The 15,311-nt window shown below is 61.4% G+C and overlaps 1 protein-coding gene across 3 annotated transcripts in view; it reads right to left on the minus strand.

Annotated features, from left to right (window-relative positions):
* TUB (TUB bipartite transcription factor) overlaps positions 1-15,311 on the minus strand; it is a 79,054-nt gene that overhangs the window by 617 nt on the left and 63,126 nt on the right. For 2 of the 3 annotated variants that reach the window (XM_040988980.1, XM_040988979.1), the window contains 10 exons: positions 7,816-7,867; positions 7,333-7,495; positions 5,092-5,235; positions 4,035-4,202; positions 3,241-3,362; positions 2,728-2,925; positions 2,376-2,488; positions 1,721-1,838; positions 448-546; positions 142-313 (listed from right to left, as the gene is read on the minus strand). In XM_040988980.1, coding sequence (XP_040844914.1) covers positions 142-313; positions 448-546; positions 1,721-1,838; positions 2,376-2,488; positions 2,728-2,925; positions 3,241-3,362; positions 4,035-4,202; positions 5,092-5,235; positions 7,333-7,495; positions 7,816-7,867 — 1,349 coding nt within the window. Of the gene's footprint in view, positions 1-141; positions 314-447; positions 547-1,720; positions 1,839-2,375; positions 2,489-2,727; positions 2,926-3,240; positions 3,363-4,034; positions 4,203-5,091; positions 5,236-7,332; positions 7,496-7,815; positions 7,868-14,658; positions 14,915-15,311 lie in introns of those variants that run through there. The other variant, XM_040988981.1, reaches the window with a different exon arrangement.

Raw genomic sequence — 15,311 nt, forward strand, 5'->3', positions numbered from 1 at the left:
GTCAGACTGCCCGGACTTCACCTCCCTGCAGAGCCCTCAGCCTTATGCTCCAGGCTGTCAGGGCAGGCCTAGGCAAGCAGAGCCCCAGGCCAGAGGGTAATGGGTGTTCCGGAGAGCAGCGAGGAGGGGACAAATACTCACGGTCATTGCCATGGATGATCTGGAAGTTCTTCACGGAGGCCTGGGTGACACGCCCGTGGAAGTTGAGTACGTAGGACTGGGTGTCGTCGTTCCACACAGGGGTCTTGTTCTGCAGCTCAATGATGCTCTCCGTGTTCTTGTTCTGCCAGCGTGCCAGCAGCGTCTCATGCTCCTAGGGTGGGGGCCTCACCTGAGCCAGGCCCGCCTGGAGCAGGAGCCCTCCCAGGGCTTCCCCGGCTGGTACCCTGGCCCCTCCACATAGACCCATGCCAGCTGCAACTGTGCCCCCTGCGCCTGGAGACTCACGTTCCGGGGGCGGATGGAGACTCGCTCGTGAACCATGTTCATGCCAGGGACAATCACGCTCATCTTCCGAGGCCCCTTGAAGCCCAAGACGTTGGTCTCCTGGGAAATGCGGGGAGAGAACTGAGCAGAGGCCACCTGATGCCCGCACTTACCTGCTGGGAAGCAGGGACCACAGGGGAGCAGCTTGGACTCTCGCGTGACTCCTCCCCTTGCCCCTTTCTCTCACCCAACAGCCACTGCTGCCACCTCGGTCTCTCCATGACTCCCTTAACCTGCATGCTTTGCCCACTCTCACCACTGCCCATGCTGTTCACTGGTCTCCTCTGTGCCGTTGCTGCCTGGGTCGTGTGAAGTGACACTGCCTGCCTTCTCAGCTCACCGCAGGTAGAAGTGACGCTTGTAACCATTACCGTTCAGGACTGCTGTCACTGTACCCCTGCAAGCTCATGGCTGCCATGCCCCTCCTTGTTGTCCCTCAAGTGCTGTAGCCTCATTCCTCAGTGCCTGCACTCCTCCTTGACCTCCATCCCCTTGCACAGGGGTTAGGGGCTTGCTCATTCCACTCACTTGCTTTATACCTTTCACCCCCACCTTGGGGTTCAGGTCAACAGGACATAAAACTTATCTGGATGTTCCATTACATTCCCGGTGCTTCAAATAGCAACACAGTTGGCGCTCAGTAGTTCAGAGAAGACTCAGGCTGCCTCCCCCAAACCAGCCAGCAGGGCCGCCAGACAACACAGTTTTGCCATCAGCCTTTATAGCCCTATTGTAAAATGAAAGCAGGGCCTGGGGGCTCAGTGGCTAAATCCTTGTCTTGCATACCTGGAATCCCAGCTGCTCCACTTCCATCCAGCTCCCAGTTTGTGGCCTGGGAGAGCAGCAGAGGATGGCCTAAAGCCTTAGGACCCTGCACCCATGTGGGAGACCTGGAAACAGCTCCTGGCTCCCGGTTTTGGATCAGCTCAGTTCTGTCCTTTGCAACCACTTGCGCAGTGAACCAGCTGACAGATCTGTCTCTGCACCCCCTTCTCTCTGTAAATCTGCCTTTCTAATAAAAATAATCTTTAAAACGGAAGCAAAGTGGGTTCAGAAGAGTAGAAATCCTTGGTATTTTTGTTTGTTCACATATGAGCCATGCAAAGTCAAGTAACTGAACCTCTGAGCTTGTTTACTCATTAGAAAGAACAAGTCAAACTAAAAAGCCAACAACAGAAACTCCTCTCAAGGCGAGCATTCAGCGAGAGCCGGAAATGCGTAACCCTGCACTCACGTAGCACACGGCCGCCAGCTCCTGCCGCAGGGTCCCGCTCTCCAGGGTCGAGGATGACGCCTTCTGAGGGTTGACTCCGTTGTCATACACGGTGAACTTGGTGCCCATCAGGTTGGACCTGAGGGGACAGTCAACAGTCACGTGCCTCTGCCCAAAGCAGGGAGCAGCCTGTGCAGCAGGCCTGGACTCCCGGGGCACCAGAGCAGGAGGCTGAATCCAAAACCTACACCAGTTTCCCTGGAGCAACAGGGGTGCTGCCCTCCTGGGATAAACAGGCTGGCTGGTCTCTGGGGAGCCTGTGGAGGGGGACCAGGGCCCCGAGGAGTAAAGGCGGTGATTCCACAGGTCCTGGTCCCATGTCTAGTTTGAGCTCGTGACCTCTACTGGTTACTCTGTTCTCCCTCAGAAACGGGCATCTTCCTGCATCTTCCCATGGCTGTGAACCAACCCAGGGCACACACCTAGTCCTAGGACTGGGTCCTGACCCTGGGGGCCGGTGTCAGTGACAGCTGGGCTTCCACCCACCTGCTCCAGGCTGGGCACAACCTGGGCCTGGAGAGAACTGGCAGACGGGAGGGATGGCTGCTGCCCTCTGCAGAAACCGCGGCCCCGTCCCTCCCTCACAGTCCCCCTGCTCCCCGGGGTGTGCTGGTACCGCAGTTTCCCGATATAGCTGTCCCCGCCTCTGGACAAGTCTGTTGGGTCCACAGAGATGAGGTAATTTGATGTTTTACTCTTCTTTCTCTTCCTTCCCGCTAGGAGGAACACCTTAGAGGGAGCAACGTCACGGTGCAGACCCAGCCTCTGGACTGCACACCAACCCTCACACACATGCATAAGGGCTGCCCAGGGCACACCTGTGTGTGCATGCACGCACCACCCTCACACAGCTCTGCCCCAGCCAGGCAGGGACCTCTGGGGAGGTCAGAGGTCAGTGCCGGACCTGCAACTTCCTGTCACATTCCAGCTGTGCAGTGGTCCTGCAGTCCCGCTCCCAGCAGCCTCACCTTCTTCCCATCCTCGCGGTCCAGGTGCAGGAAGTAGGTGGGGTACATGCCCCGATCCATCCCCTTCTTGTCCCGTGTGATGCGGCATTTGATGGTGATGCCCTGGGGGGCTGGCCTCAGAGCGAACTCCTCCAGATCCTGCACCTCCACATCCACAGGCGGCTCCGGGGCCACTGGGCTCGGGGCAGACGCTGTCTCCTACCGAGACAGAGAGCAGGGTGCCTCAGCGGCTATACCTGCTGGGCTGGGCTGCAAACCTGCACCGGGGCTGGGGCGGTGGGAGAGAGGGTGGGACCCCGCGTTCAGGAGCCAGCCTCTCCAGCCCACCCTCTCCAGTGCTTGTCCTGCTCATGTTACCCCCACCTCTGGCCTGGCTGAAAGATCAGGAGACCAACTAAAAGGACCCGAGAACCCACCAGCAATAGGGTGCAGCCCTCACACACTGTCCCCACCCAAAGGAGCCGTCCTGGGACTGCCGTGGGACCTCTGGCGGCAGCAGCCAGCGCTCCTCACCCTGATGGACTTCCTGCTCGTCGCAGAGCTGGGGCGGGTGTTGCTGTTCAGCTGGGAGGAGCTGGAGCTGTTCTCATCCTCCTCTTCCTCCTCCTCGTCAAAGCTCATGCTGCTGGAGATGCCTGGGCCCAGCAGATGGAAGAAGGGATGGGTGAGGAGCTGCCCACCCTGGCACACACATGGGCACACGGGACAGCACACTCAACACAGACACAGCACGTCCCAACACACAAAGACATCTCTCCTAGTGCCCACGTGAGCTGGGCTGGTCAGAGTCCTGAGGACAAGGCCCCGCCACCCCCCGCCAGGCACACTCTCTCTCAGTCACACAGCCTGTCTTGTGCACCGGGCACCTTCATTTCTGACCTCGGACCTAGTGGAGGCCTCTGCCCAGTGTTTGGGACCCGCTGCCTGCCACTCTCCTGGGGCCTGGAGTGCCACCCTGACACCAACAGTGTTCTCCACAGGAGGCTTCCTGGCATCCTCACCCACACATCGTTGGGATGGGGGAGGGGGTGCTGCCAGGACACGCCTCCGTGCCATGTACCAGGGGCTCCCTAGGGCCTGGGTCAGGGAACCCTGGCTCTGCCAGCCCGTCCTGGGGCGGGCATCAGGAGTAGGAGACGGGGCTGGGGGCTGGTGACCCTGGTGCACAGCTCGTCCCTGAACTTGAACCTGGCCTGTCCCTGGGAGCTCCGGCCCCCAGGTTCCCCATGGGTCTCCATGTATGTCCCGCCCGCTGCAGCCGGGTGGCGGGGTGGACCCTCAATCTGGGCCTCTGCACTGGGGCTCACCCTTCCTCTGCATTGTGGCGCGCAGGTCCTGCCCGCTGGGCCGAGCGCCCCCGCCAGCGGCCGTCTCCCCCACGTCCTGGGCGTGGTCCGCGTGGCCCACAGTCACGATCTGCACTGGGCCTTGGGCCGCAGGCTTGTCTTCTGCCAGGGATGCTGGCCCGCTGGTGCCTGCAGGCCACGGACACGCCTCAGTCACATCCGGGAGTGAGTCCTGGATACTCAGATGCCGTGAATGTGGCGAGGGATGAGAGAGGGGAGCTTTGACCAACTGCATTTTGGAAGCACTACACCGTCAAGGGCCGGGCTTCTAGTTTCTTCTGCTCTCCCCACCCCAATGCCCAGAGAACTGCCGAGGGTTGGTCTGAACCCCTGCCCTGCCCAGGCAGACAGCAGCCACCTACAGGACCAAGTGCACAGTGAGAAAACAAGACGGAGAACAGGACAGACGCAGAGCATGGCATGCACGCGTGGACATGGCCGGCAGGGCTGGTGTGCCCCGCACCCAAAGGGTTACCTCACATACAACACTGAAAACACATAGGGCCTTCACACCAGCCTTGATGAGGGTGCCCCCAACCCCACGGCAGCCTGTCACAGCCACCACGGCTGCAGGAGCAAGGCCCAGCCCAGGTGGCAGCCACTGCCCAGCTATGCTGTGCTCCACAGCCAGCACTGACCACACCACTGCCCAACTGTGCAGGGGGTTGGCAAATCATGGCCCATGACCCAGGGCTGAGGAAGTGGGGGTGTCTAGCCGGGGGCAGGCACTGGAACAGGGGCTGTCACGGCTCTTTTCTGGAGAGAGGAGCTCAGAGCACACATGTTGCTGTAGCCCAGCACACCAGGTTGGAAAAGGGGGCCTAGTGAGAGTAGATGGCCCGAGCCGGGCAGGAGGCAGTGAGCCCCGTGAGGAGACAGGATGGAAGGAACTTAGGGCAAGGTGGGGTCAAGGTCCCAGGCCACACTTTTGGCAACCCCCCAGACCTGCCCGAGCCAGTCCCCCCACAGGGGCCAGGTTGACGGGCGGGCAGACTGCGGACAGAAAGGGCCAGCTAACCTTTGTGCTTCCCTTTCTTCTCCTTCCTGGAGGCCCCACCCTGGCTCCCTGGCGCAGTCACCGCCTTGGTTCGCTTGGCTGAGGCTGGTGCTGGTGGGTGGGCGGCTCCCAGCTGCGCACTGCTGAGTGAGTCGACCTCTTGAACTGAGCAGGGGAGATGCATGCAAAGAGAGAAAGGACTGCTGGGTGACACCAGGACTTGCACTCCTAACTCAAGGCTCTGCAGTCCCCAAACTCCCTCCCTGGAGGCACAGCCCGCAGGCGGGCCATGCTGGAGGAACCGGCATCTGAGGTCTACACAGTGGCAAAAGGCTGGACAGCTGGGCCACAACCCGGGTCAGACAGCGCACTCGGTGTTGGAGCCTGGGCTGGGGAAGATGGTGGAGGGGCATAGTGAAGGCTCCATGTTCAGCACTCCAGGAGGCTCCAGAGATGCCCCATGGCACCTAGCCTGGGCCTCTCACCACCCTGGAGAGGGTCCTTAAGGCTCTTCAGAAGAAGGTCAGCATCCCCCTGCCCGCTGGGCCGCTCCGCTTGGACCTAACTCCGTGCCCCCACAGCAGAGAGCTCTGACCATGCTGGGCCTGGACTGCAGCCCCTCTGGCCACAGTCTCCTGGCCTGCCCTCCCTCCGTAGTCAGGGGCAGGCGCTGCAGGCCTGCTGGACTTCCTGCAGTGCAGGTGGGACCATCGATCTGACCCTTCCCCTTCTGTCCATGAGGGCCAGGAAGGCGGAGTCCATGCCCATCGGTGTTCTCCAGGGACCCAGAGCCTCCGTGCAGTGCCTGACACAAGGCAGTTGCTGATCAAATACTCATGCAGAGCTGCAAAACAGGCTTGTGAATGATGTCCCCTGCCTGTACCTAACCCCAGCAGCCACTAGAGGGCAGGCAAGAAGCAGTGAGCACTGCCAGGGAGGGGATCCAGGTGGCTGGCAGCGTGCAGCAGCCTCCCCCTGGGCAGGAGGCAGTGAGCCCCGTGAGGAGTCAGGATGGAAGGAACTTAGGGCAAGGTGGGGTCGAGGTCCCAGGCCACACTTCCTGGCAACCCCCCAGACCTGCCCGAGCCAGTCCCCCCACAGGGGCCAGGTTGACGGGCGGGCAGGCTGTGGACATACAGGGCCAGCTAACCTGCTGAACAACAACCTGCTGATTACTGACCCTGGAACACGTCTGGATGGAGGCTCCTTTCATTTCTAGAACCCCGAGACTGCAGCTGGCTCCACTGATGGGGGAGGTACCCCCAGTCCACAGATGCAGCAGCAGGCAGGGGTGAAGCCAGGCTCACCACAGCATCCAGGCACACGGCTGGTGTGCGTGACACACATGCCAGGACGGCAGCTGCCTTCCCTGCAGTGCGCTGCCTTCTCCCTAGCAGCAGGGCACCCAGGTGGGGTGCACAAGGCAGCTGCCAGGACAGGGGTGGGGCCAGGAACAGTTCTGAGAGGCACAGCTGGGAGTGCCTGCTGCAGCTGCTGAAGGTCTCTCATGGGGACATTCTAGCCTGGCTCCAGGTGTGGGGTCACAGGTGCACACGGGAACTATCCCCAGGGATTTGGGCTGGTCTCCAAGGCCCACACAAGCATGGCAAAGCAGTCAAAGCTCTCCAAGACCAGGTCCTCCCAGAGCCCCCTAAGGATGAGCTGACACAGGTACAGCAGCTGGCAGTGTGCATGGCAGCTGAGTGGTGGAGAGAAGCGGGCTCTCTAAGTGCACAGTGAAGGAGCCCACTGCTGTCCCCCAAGTCAAGGGTAAGGGGGGTCCCATGAGAGGAAGGCGGGGCCAGCAGGACGCAGACAAGAGCGTGACACCCTGTGGGGTGGGTGGAGCTGTTGAAGGCCAGCAGAGCAGAAAGGCAGGGACCAGCGCTGCAGTGTCACCACAGAGCCACAGGAGGGCGGGATGACAGCGGAACAGGCCTTCCCAACAGCCAAGGCCAGATCCTGCTTGTGTCCCACAAGGAGCTGTCAGCCACCATGCTTCCAGCAGGGGGCAGTGGTGGCAAAGCCAAGAGGAAGCCTGGATCTGACCTGGGTGACTCAGGGATGCCAGAGGCCTCCTCCCTGCCCAGGGCAGGCTGTGCTGAGACTGGGCCGCACAAGGCTGGGCCAGCGGGGCGGGCTGGAGGCTGCTGGGCACTGCAGCTCCGGGAAGGGGGGTGGACCAGACCAGCAGAAGCCAGGCAGGCTGAGAGCGCGGGGGCGGGGGGAGTGGATGACTGGCAGACGACTGGCAGGGAGTACCTTGGTAGCTGGTGCTGCCGCTGCTGCTGAGGTAGCACTCCACCAGGGGCGCCTGCTCCTCCGACTGCCGGGCCCGCCGGCCCCGGGGCCGGCCGTCTGCGTTGGCCTGCACCATCAGGGGCTCCTGGCGCTTCTTCTTCTGCTTCTGCTCCAGCAGGGCCCGCTGCACACAGAACAGGCAAGCACCAGGGTGGGGCTGGCCCACACCTCTGCTGGGAGGGAGGGGTGCCCTGCCGCCTGGGCTGGGTGCTCCAGGCCCCATGGGGATCCACAACCCACCGGTGGCCAAGGCCCCCCCCCGTGCCTGAGTGGGCTCACAGTACTCCTGGCATGCCGGCAGGGGCAGGTTAATGCTGAGCTGTTGCCCCTCTCTTCTGCCAACTGTGACCCCCTTCTAAGGGAGCGGGTCAGTCCCCAGCCCTCTCCACCCCTGCCCTAGAGACCGGCCCACACTGCCACGCGCCAGGCTGCGGACTCACTCACCTGCCGCTCCAGCTTCTGCTGCCGCAGGTTGCTTCCCTCATCATCTAAGACGCTGCGGAGGGAGAGTGGGGCACTCAGGGCCTGCCCCCCATGCCCGCCACAGCACTTCCCAGTCCCGTACACCCCACCCCCACGGGGCTCCTGGGGCTCAAGGTGCACAGGTGGAGAGGGGAAGGGTGGGGGCTGCCATCTGGGACTCCAGTTCAGACAGAAGGGCCCGTACCACCCATCTGTCCTTTGGGGAGCTTGTCTCCTGCTACGATTCCAGGCGCCTCTAAGACCACCCTGAGTCTGCCCTCGGGAGCCTGAGCCGGTACAGCCCTAACCGAGTCGGGCCCAAGGATGCTCTCTCCATCTCCCTCAGCTGGCGCCGGCCTGTCCTTCCTCCCCAACCTTTCAAAGCAAGCTCCCAGCTCTACAAGTGGGCGGCACTGTGGGTCTGTGGGGTGCTCAGACTACATAGGACAGGGGGGCCTCCTCAGGCAGGGCAGGCCACACACACACCCATGCCAGCAACAGCCACGAGGCCCCGGTCTGGCCACAGACATGGCACAGGCATTAGTGAGAACACCAAACCAGAGGACACCGCCCGCCAAGCCTCGGGACAGGTGCCACATGTCAGCCAGCCTGCCTCCCCGCAGGGCAGAGCGTTAGGAGGCAGCTGCAAACGCAAACCACTTGGTGCTCTCGCTCGTGAGAGCTGTGTCTGAGTTCTAGAAAAGCCAAGGGCAGGGCAGCTGCAAGGGAGGCAGATGGAGCCTGGGACCACCATGGAGTCTGGTCTGGACTAGACTGGGTGGGCACCCCAAGCCCAGTTAGGCACAGGAGGGAGGTGGAAGGTTGCAAGGACGCATGCATCTCTGCTTGGGTGCACCCCTGCATGGAGACATCTGTGAAAAGCGGGTGTGCCCTGTGCCAGTAACACCCCTGTGCGCAGATCAGATCCCTCCGTGGACAAGTCAGCCACTGCCACCTCCTCTTCCACGTCCAGCCTTTCCCAGCTGGGCAGTCTCTGACCCACATGTCCCTTAAATGATGTGCACATCCAATGCAGCCTGCCGAAGCCCACAGCTTGCAGGCTGCCCCAGCCACAATCCCAAGGACCACAATATTTTTAAGTGACAGCTGTCTGGCACACCTGACCTCAGGGGAAGCCCTCTCCCAGACCCTGGGGCCCGTCCTGGGACCTGGGGTTGTGTGCACAACAGTCGCATTTACTGAACCCTCAGCTGCCAGAACACGGGAGAAAATGCTGCCTGACAGACCACACATCCAGGCCTCTTTCCTCCCAGCCGCCCATGCGAGCTGGTCCTGGGCTCAGCGCAACAAGCAGAGCGTGGTGGGACTGGAGAGGCCACACTGGCGCCATCTCCTTGGCCTCCCAGGATCAGGCACACACGGCGCATGCTCAGCCGGGTGAGCAAGACCCGCTCCCTCACCGCTTCTACGAGAAGCTTGGTCACGCAGTCTGGACTCTGTACCACAACTCTGGGCCCAGGAACCCTAGGTCATGTGCTGGTGCCTGGTGTGCCATGCACCCTGAAATGACCTCTACCTCAGAACCATATCAGCTTTCCCCCATGCCACAGGAAGAAGCTGCTGCACAGTTTCCTGGGAAGTCACAAGCCACTCACACTCTCAGAGGGCAGTGCTGGGAGCCGGGTGGGCAGCCAGGGCATCCGTCTCTGGGCCTGGTCGAGCAGCCCAGAGCAGCTGCTTGCTGAGGGGCTGATGAAAAACACCTCAAGGCATTTGCAAAGGCTGAGAAGCCAGGCTCTTGGCAGCCAGGGTGCCTGCAGGAATGCCCTGTCCACCCAACGCAGTTCCCGCTCCTCTATCCATACACCGGGTGTCTCCTACCGTGGCCAGGTTCTATGCTAGGAGCAAAGTGGGCGGAGGCTCTGCTTTCTCTGGCAACATGACTTCCTCTTCCATGGCAGCCTGCAGCCCTGATGAGGGAGAAGGGGAAGCCGCCCCTGGCTTTGGAAACAATGTTGGCCAGGTCAGACTATGGGTGGGAAGGTCTTTGCCACCAGTCTGTGGTGCAGGATGGCTGACAGCAAGGGCTGAGCATCCGAGAAGCAATTCCAGGGAGCATGGATGCCGGTCTAGGTCCACAGAGCCGCCTGTCACCTCATTCACCTTAGAGGGTAAGAGCACGCTGTGGGGGGTTGACAGTGCACCTGCTGAGTAAGGCCCACCAAGGGGAGCTAGGACCCGCCTGCTGGAGTAAGGGGCCGTGAGGGTGGGTGTTTTTCTAGGGAGGCACCTGCAAGGGCACAGAGCACCTGGAAGTGCCCGGCTATGCTAGGTCGGGGCTTCTGGCTGTAGACGAGGCACCTGCACACTCAACACTGCTCCCCTGAGATAGCAAAGAAGCCTCAGTGGACAGCAGCTGCCACGGAGGGCGAGCACAGCGAGGACGGCAGCTTCAGGGAGTGCCCAGCCTGAGTCCTCTCACTTTGCCTGGTGGCCGCTGCCTCCCCACCTCCCTCCACATGGCCCTGCCTGCTCATCTCCGCCGAGTGCTCCCTTTGTCACCAACACTTCCCCCAGGCAGCCTCCTTCTCATGGGCACTAGTCTAGGCTGCACTCAATGATAACTAAGCAAGGAGACCATAATGGCTTTTTAATGACTTTGCCTCCAATTATGGAATCCCTGCCAAGTCCAGCCTGCCAGCTGCAGCCCCGCCAGGAGACAGGCCATGCTGATGGATGGGCCTCCCAGCCAACCCAGGCGGCTCCTCGCTGCAGTCACCTCTTGTTGGGGACCAGACCAGGGAGGCCCACTACGGCACCAGCTCTGCCATCCCGTCGCTCTGCCCAGGGCCCAGGAGGCACGCCTGGGGGAACTAGTCCTGCTATCCATTTGCTTTCTTGAAGGTACTCAACAGGTACCCGGGGAGTAAAGCACAATGAACAAATGAGTTGCAGGGACGCGTCTCCTGTGGACCGGAAAGGTCAGGCACAGCCAGCACATTCAGGGACGCTGTCTGCCTCCTTCCTCCTCTCTTTCCACTCCACCGTAACGCCAACTAATGCGGCACACTAATGCCCCCGCTGCCAGGCCCCTAGCTGGTCCAGATCCAGGGCTCCCCCCCCACCCAGCAATGCTCCTGTGGGGACAGAGGCAGCAAGAGCATGCTGCCCACGGGGGCTCCAGGCACTCTGGACAGGCCTTCCCAGTCCCAGACAGTGGTTCCCACGCTGAGCAGGTGCTCAGCACCTGACCTGGTGATTCACAGCTGCTGGGAGCCTGGCCCAGAATCGCACTGGCCTGGCTCGCTCTCTTATAAAACCACTGCCAGCACAGAGTCCAACGCTCAGCCGCCACGGGCCACAAAGACCAAGGGACCTAGGCACTGCTGGAAGGCTGGAGGTCCTTGCTGCAGCATCTGAGGTCAACTACTGTCCGGAAAAATCAAGTAAGGAAGAGGCAGGAGGACCCAAACAGGCACCGGGGGTACGCACGCCGAGGCTCAACCCAAGGCAGAGCTTCCAGGCAGCTACAGGCAGCTGGCGGGAGGCGCTGGCCCGAGGTGCCCCAGAATGGCTACCCCGTGAGAGGTCTCACACTGTCCCGAGAAGGCTATGCCAGCTGGGAGGGCTGTGGAAGTGTTAAAGGCCATCTGGGGATGCTACCATAGTTTAAGAAGCGGCTGTCTTGTCTGTGCTGGGTCATGAAGAGGACACAGCGGAAATCAGAACAGGACCCTGCTCTCAAGGACTTGATGAGCTGTCAGGAACGAGCAGATACAGCATGTTAAGCTGCTGCTGGGGAAGAGTACATCCCACACAGGGGTGCATGTTCAAATCCCGGCTATTCTTTTCCCTGTCCGGCTACAGGCTAACACCCCTGGCAGGCAGCAGGTGATTCCCCCCGCATGGGCCCTGCCACTGGCCTGGAGTCATGGATGCAGCTACAGGCTGCTGGCTTCAGCAAGGTGCAGCCTGGCCTTGCTGCAGGAACTTGAACCAACATGATGGAAACCTCTCTTCTTCTGTTAGGCCTCCTTCCTACCAACGACAGGGCTGGCCGCTGCGATCTTCCCATACGACCTGTGAACTTCGTCCTTCCCGACTTTCCCAGCTCCACCTCCACCTTCAAACGCTACTAGATGATTGTAAAACCGTGCGCCAGGAGCACCTAATGCCATTCAAGAATCCAGGTAACAAACTGCCTGCAGTGCCAGCAATCACACGGATGCAGGTTCAAGTCCTGGCTGCTTCACTTTGGACCCAGCACCCTGCTAATGCACCTGGGAAAGCAGCAAAAGACGGCCTGAGATCTTGGGCCCCGGCTCCCATAAGGGAGACAAAGAAGCAGCTCCTAGTTCCTGGTTTTGGACAGGCCCAGCTGTTGTGGCCACATGGGGAGTAAACTGACAGATGAAGGTCTCCGTTAGTCTGCTAAACTAAATGGTTAGCCCCTGATTATTATAAATGGAACTATATTACCCATAAAAAGATTACAAACTATCACTTCTTCCAAGAAAATTGCCTGGCTACAGACAATGCAAGTTGCCACATGTAAATGGATCACAATGCCACCAGCAGAGCCACCAGGAAGTGAGGTGGCCCTCTCAGCCCCCAAACCCAACACCATCCTTTAGGGCTCATGACTCCAGGGAAGCCTCACCCCAGGCCAAGCATGAGCATGCATGCTGCGCCTCATCCCCGCCAGCCCCGCCACTTGCAAGGAAAAGGCACCTTCTGTCCTCTGTCCCAGTTTCCTCTGGGATCAGACAGGGCCCTGGCTTTGCTTGTGACGAGCAGCCCCACCAACACAAGAGGGCTCCCCAAGTCCTTGTCTCTGCCCATGCTTCTTGTTGTATACGGCTACACCCCAATTCCAGAATCCCCTACCCGCCCCCCCCCCCCCGCCAAGATCAGTGCATACTCAGAAAGGTGCCAGCACAGCCGGGCCCCAGGCAGACCTGTGCCCTCCTTACAGCAATGAGCAAGGCAAGATGACACGGGGATGGGGACAGCAAGCAGGGCAGGGCAGGGGCGCAAGGTGCCACCTGCTCATCGGGCTCACACATCACCGGAGCCGGCTCAGGGCTTCCAGGCTCCACGTGGGGAGAAGCCACAGTCGGGCCTGGGCTGCAGCAAGTGCGAAACCATTCCCTGCTGGGAGACAGAGTCATCTCCCAGAAACAAACCTACCTTCCGGGGCACCCCTCTTCCAGTGTGAGGCCTGTTTTCTCTTGAGACGCAGGCACTCGCTGCTCAAGTTGCCTCAGGCCTTGGTGCCCTGGGAGAGGCTTCCTGGCAAAGCCTCCACTTTGCCCTCACCTCCACAGCCAGCAGTGCTGCCCGTTCCACCTGCCTCAGCCTGCGCTGCCACCTTGACCCTGCGACCCGATGCAGGTGTTCCCGGGTCACCGGAGTTCCCCCAGTCTGCAGGGCCACTAGGCAAGGGGGCTGATCCTGCGGTCTTCCAGAAGATCCCCAGCCAACAGAGGCCAAAAAAGGCCAGGATGTTCCAGAAATTACCTGTGCCCCCCCACCCCGGATGTGTGTCTTCTGCATCAGCACAGCCTTGGTGCCCCGACAGGGACTTCTCTCTAATCATGTGACTGCACACACCAAGGTGAGGGACACAGCATCCCCTGGGAAGCCGGGACGCCTCATTAGGAAACACGGTCCAAGGAAATAACAACTCTAGAGCAACCCTCAACTCCCAGATCCGGCCAGGCGCCGTTAACCAGCCTCGGGTGGCAGCAGCTGCCTTTGGTTTGGATGCTGTTTGGACAGACTGCTGGGAGAGCTCTGTCACAATTATTATTTGTCAGTGCCTGGAACCAGGCTTTTTCCCAAGAGAGGGCTGCATGACCAGAGGGTGCTCAGGGCCTGGCCCTACACCCAATGGCACGTGCAGCAGTCAGCAGTAACTTGGAGGGCCGCAGTAGTCCAGCACCCTCCCCACAGACAGCCTTGTAGCCCATGGCAACCAAGGAGCCAATGAAGGCCCAGGATCTGGCGCTGCCATGGCAATGAGCTCCTTTCCCTGCTATTAGAGAGAACAGAGTGGATGGGGAAAGGCCTGCACCTGCAAGAGTCACCCTCCGGCCCCTCCCACAACCGGGAGGAGGAGCCAAGCCCTTCCCAGGACAGAGCAGGTGGCCTTCTCTGGGTGTGCTTCGTGGGGGCAGCCCCGCAGTGGCAGTGTGAGCTGCTCTAACAAGTAGATGAGTGAGTCTCTAAGAAACACGGGAGAGCGCTGTGAGCCGGCAGTATCCTGCACGAATAGGATGCTGTGTAGCCAGGCAGGCTCCTGACTGCAGGAAGCTAAGGGCTCACATGCGAGATGGCCGGGGGCAATGCCTGCATCTTGGAAGCCAAACAGCCATGGGCTGTCCATTCATTGTAACTGTCACCCGGGATTCAAGCTCTGAGGGTGTGAACCCAGCGGCAAGGGCTAGCCCAATGCGCAGACGCCAGTGGGTGCGCGCGTGCCGATGTACAGCTCCGGGTGTGTGCAGCGTGCTGGGCCTAGGAGGCGACTTGTGTCATGGTGCACTCCCCTCCCCATGCAGCCACAGGCTGCTGCTAGACCCAGCCAGGTCCACACAGGACCCTCTAGTAACCCTACCAGATAGGGAGCTGGCGCTTGTAGCAAGAGGGTTCCCGGACCCCCGAAGTTAGCATAGGACAGTCTGTGTCTCCAACCGGCATCCCTAATGTTAAGGCAGATGGGGCGCGCAGATGTGTTACCGGCTAGCCCTACGCAGGGAGTCGGGTACCCTCGACCCTGCCCCACACCCTAAGCAACAGAGGGTGGCAGGCCGCACACATGGCACCCTGAAGCGGAGGAATGGAAGGCTGATGCCCGCGTACCTGTAGGGAATCCAGTCGGAATGCGGCTTGGAAGTCATGTCTCCCGGGGGCGGGGCGGCGGCAGCGGCAGCGCTGGAGGCCTGAACCCCTGGGAGCCAGCGCGGGGGGCCCTGCTCAGCTCCCGGGCCACCACGGGCCGCATCCTCTTGGGCCGGGGCTCTGGGCCCCGCCGAGGCCCGTGCTGCACGCCAGGGCCCCCAGCCGCGGGCTCGGCGAGCGGCTGCTGCGCGGCTCGGCGCGAAGGACGCGGCGGCGGGAGTGCGCGGGCCCGCAGCGGGCGGGCGGGAGCGCGCGGGGAGGCGGGCGAAGCTGCTCGGCGCCCCTTCTGCCGGCGCTGGGGCCCGAGCACCGCACAGCCCCGCCGACAGCTGCAGCGGCGATGGCGGGGGCCACGCTCCTCCCTCGCCCCGCCCCGGGCCGCAGAGACCCCACCCCCAGGCCCTCCTGGAACCGCCCACGTGCCCCCCTCCCTATACCCCCAAATTCGTTTGGGGAGTCACAGCACCAGTGACAGAAGCTGGCGTCCCCTTTCCCTACCAGCCAGCCACTCAGGGGCTCGCCAGGCCTCCAAACCTCAGTTTGTTCCTCCATGAAACGGGAATGACTCGAGCACCCACCCTACCTGGCTTACTTAGCTCTGGTCAGGGCTGACA

This window comes from Ochotona curzoniae, unplaced genomic scaffold (genome assembly GCF_017591425.1).
Source record: "Ochotona curzoniae isolate NIBS_2020 unplaced genomic scaffold, NIBS_Ocur_1.0 contig_517, whole genome shotgun sequence".
In the NCBI taxonomy this organism is placed as follows: domain Eukaryota; kingdom Metazoa; phylum Chordata; class Mammalia; order Lagomorpha; family Ochotonidae; genus Ochotona; species Ochotona curzoniae.